This window comes from Saccostrea cucullata, unplaced genomic scaffold (genome assembly GCF_032062105.1).
Source record: "Saccostrea cucullata isolate Sc308-1 unplaced genomic scaffold, CSIRO_AGI_Scuc_v1 ctg898, whole genome shotgun sequence".
In the NCBI taxonomy this organism is placed as follows: Eukaryota; Metazoa; Mollusca; class Bivalvia; order Ostreida; family Ostreidae; genus Saccostrea; species Saccostrea cuccullata.
In genome coordinates this window covers 360,058-363,498 of record NW_026935768.1, presented here as the reverse complement: position 1 = coordinate 363,498, position 3,441 = coordinate 360,058, and the positions used below count along the sequence as shown (strand labels likewise).

Sequence of the window (3,441 nt, the reverse complement as noted above, 5' to 3'; positions counted from 1 at the left end):
ACTTATAAAATACATTTCTGTTGGACAATCATTAAGGTTCAAGCAACATTTTATATGAGTGAGCAGAGGGTGTATGAACCATAAAACACATGAAAATACAAGAATTTTTTCTCAATTTTACTTAAAAGAAAATATAGACAACAAAATGACATGTTCTTGAATGTACTGACAATGATTGTATTTTAGAATATATATATCGAAAAATTGACGGATTTTCTTTAAGCTGACGTCTTCCAAAATTAAAGAAACAACACTGCAACGACAACGAGACGTGCACCTATAATGGACAGAAAAGCTTTTGTCTGGACATTTTTCTTCTTAGCAAACGTCATCCATATAGGTTTGTCCTATCTCCCGCTTTGATAAATGATCGATAATTATTAATTTGCTTTGAACACTATTACTTTATTGTATCATCCAATCTTTTCGAGCAGATTTTTATAAACGAGACTTATTTAAATTCCAGGACATCTCAACCCAGCCGTAGGTTTTAGTGCTTTACTAACGCATGACACGTACCTAGGCAACAAACAGGCAGTTAAATATAACAAAGTCATCACTAATTATGGCAACGGATATGACAAATGGTCTGGACACTTTAAAGCTCCGATGAAAGGATTGTATGCCTTTTCCTGCTCTGTTATGGCTATTAACACCCATGCTTTACATATCGAATTGGTTAAAAATGGTCAAGTGGTATCTACAATTTACTCCAATCCTTCGTCCTATGATCAGGCTTCGGAGACTGTAGTCTTAGCTTTAAAGAAAGGAGAAAAAGTCTGGGCAAGACAGGCATATGGAGGGCGGCATGTCCGTGGAAGTTTTAATTTGTTTACAGGATATCTTATTTCAACACAGATTTAAAATAAAAAAAAACAGCAATAAAAAGTCGGAAAAAAAGTTCTAATTAGACATTTTAAATTTTGGATATTTGTTTATTCATTTACTACAGTTGATAATGGAAAACCAACAAGTAAATTGCGCGGAAAACAAGATGGCTTTTCTTCGTCATTTCCTTTTTATGAAGTTATATACATGTATCCCTATTGCATATCGCATATATCCCAGCCTTATCGATTCACAAGAGCATACTCTTAATATTACACTGAGTCAATATTAAACGATTTCTACTATTTGTTTTTAAATTATCGTCCAAACTTAGCGTTTCAAAAAGGGAATGCTGTTTTGAATGATTGGCTAAAAAATAAATGTCAGCGAATGTTGATGCGTAAATAAAAGTTTTTAAAGGTTTGCTTTTCCATTATGTATTACAGAATGCTTAATCTACCCTATTTCCGAACAATACTGCCGAAGATTTTAAGACTGTTTTTGTGTTCTATGTGATATCACTCCTCTCAACGAAACAATACAAATGACCAAGAGGAGTAAATACATGGTTTTAAGAATTGAAAAAAAATGCTCAGTTGAATTCAAAATAACATTAAATTTAATCAATATAACTAAAAAGAAAAACAGTTTCACAACTGATTTAAAAAGACCTTATAATGTTGCATAGCGTCAGAGAATGCAAAAATATGTGGAAAGAAAATTGGCGATATTGGTTTTTAATTAAGTAATTTATTTCGAATCGAAGTCAGACTTCCATATTTGTCTATCCTTTGTCGATCTTTCAAATTAAAACTGAAGGCCTATGTAAGAAATTTCTTTTTTGTAAGAGGCTTGTGAATATATTCTATTTCATATTAATACATAAAAGCAGAAATTTTAGGATTCAATTTTGGCATTATAAGTGACGCTTCTGAAATTGCCAAGATTAAGTATCCTTAACAATTTCCTCAGTATACGTTTGATAAATATTCTTTTTAATTTCTATTTGTTTCCTCGTGATAACATTTTAAAAGTTACATATAGATTAGTTGAATCCTATGGCAAGTCAAACGTTGCAATACTTGATCTTTTCCATTTGTATTGTAAAATTTTCCATTTGTATTGTATAATTTTTATTTGTATTGTATAATTTTCCATTGGTATTGTAAAAAAACCCATTTGTATTGTATACTTTTTATTTGTATTGTATAATTTTCCATCGGTATTGTAAAATTTTTCAATTTTAAATTTTTCCATTTGTATTCTATAATTTTTCATTTTTATTGTATATTTTCCATTTGCATTGTACAATTTTTCATTTGCATTGTATAAATTTTCATTTGCATTGTATAATTTTTCATTTATTTTGTAAAAGAAAATCATTTGTATTGTATAACTTTTTATTTGTATTCTATATTTTCCATTTGTATTGTATAATTTTTCATTTGCATTGTACCCGAGGGATTGTTTATTTCGTTTGTTATGAAGCCCCACCCCCCGGTTCCGACGCCTATGAGAGTGCCTTTTTACCTTTTTTTTGGTTGGTTTAGCCCCCCCCTCTTTCGATTAGCCCCCCTTTCAATTTGCTTCCGACGCCCATGCTGTGATTTGTTTTGGTTTCCGTCTCGGGGAAACAAAAATAGATCACAGTATGGGCGTCGGAAGCAAATCGAAAGTGGGGTAGGGGTTGGGACTAAACCAATCAAAAAAGGTAAATCCCAATTTTCAATGCCTATATAATGTCTACTTTTGCAAAAAAAGTGGGGGGGGGGGCTTAGCCCCCCGCCCCGGTTCTGACACCTATGCGACATAGTCAGAGACATCGGCCGTTATAATTGATAGCCAATGAGCGCTGCCCTTTACATTACTGGTCACCTGTCTGTATATCGAGGATCAGACAGGCAAGCCAGTCTATGCTCAGACTGGATAACTCGTGTAAACTTCCCGGAACATATATCTCGGGTATTACCAAATCCGATACAGTGGACCCTCAGATATCCGGATGCTTCAGTTTCCCCACGACTTATTCATGGGAACAGAATTTTTTAATGTTACTTTGTCTTGTTTAACTGGTAATTCAGATTTCCGGACGCTTCACATATCCGGACAAATTTACAAGGAACCAAATCGTCCGGATAAATGAGGCTCCACTGTATATGATTAGATTAATCCAATGAAATCCTTCGTAACAAACCAAAATAAACTATCCCTCGGTTACAATGCAAATGAAGAATTATACAATTTAAATGGAAAATATAGAATACAAATGAAAAATTATACAATACAAATGATTTTTTACAATATAAATGAAAAATATACAATGCAAATGAAAAATTATACAATGCAAATGAAAAAAAAAACAATGCAAATGAAAAATTATACAATACAAATGGAAAATATAGAATACAAATGAAAAATTATACAATATGAATGATTTTTTTTACAATATAAATGAAAAATATATAATGCAATTGAAAAATTATACAATGCAAATGAAAAATTATACAATACAAATGGAAAATTATAGAATACAAATAAAAATTATACGATACAAATGGAAAATTTTACAATAGAAATGGAAAAGATCTAATATTGCAACGTTTGACTTGCCAT

The 3,441-nt window shown here is 31.6% G+C and overlaps 1 protein-coding gene across 1 annotated transcript; it reads left to right on the top strand.

Moving 5' to 3' along the window:
- The first annotated feature begins 262 nt into the window (after window positions 1–262).
- Window positions 263–864, top strand: LOC134243697 (complement C1q tumor necrosis factor-related protein 3-like). The gene is made up of 2 exons (XM_062725927.1): window positions 263–340; window positions 467–864. Exons 1-2 carry the CDS (start codon window positions 283–285, stop codon window positions 862–864), a joined length of 456 nt encoding a protein of 151 aa, XP_062581911.1. The 5' UTR covers window positions 263–282.
- The last annotated feature ends 2,577 nt before the right edge of the window (window positions 865–3,441 follow it).

Bases quoted from the DNA above. Each gene is read 5' to 3' on its own strand.
- LOC134243697 (XM_062725927.1), top strand. From the start codon at position 283: ATGGACAGAAAAGCTTTTGTCTGGACATTTTTCTTCTTAGCAAACGTC. The intron at 341-466 runs GTTTGTCCTATC...TTTAAATTCCAG, and splicing joins AGCAAACGTCATCCATATAG to GACATCTCAACCCAGCCGTA.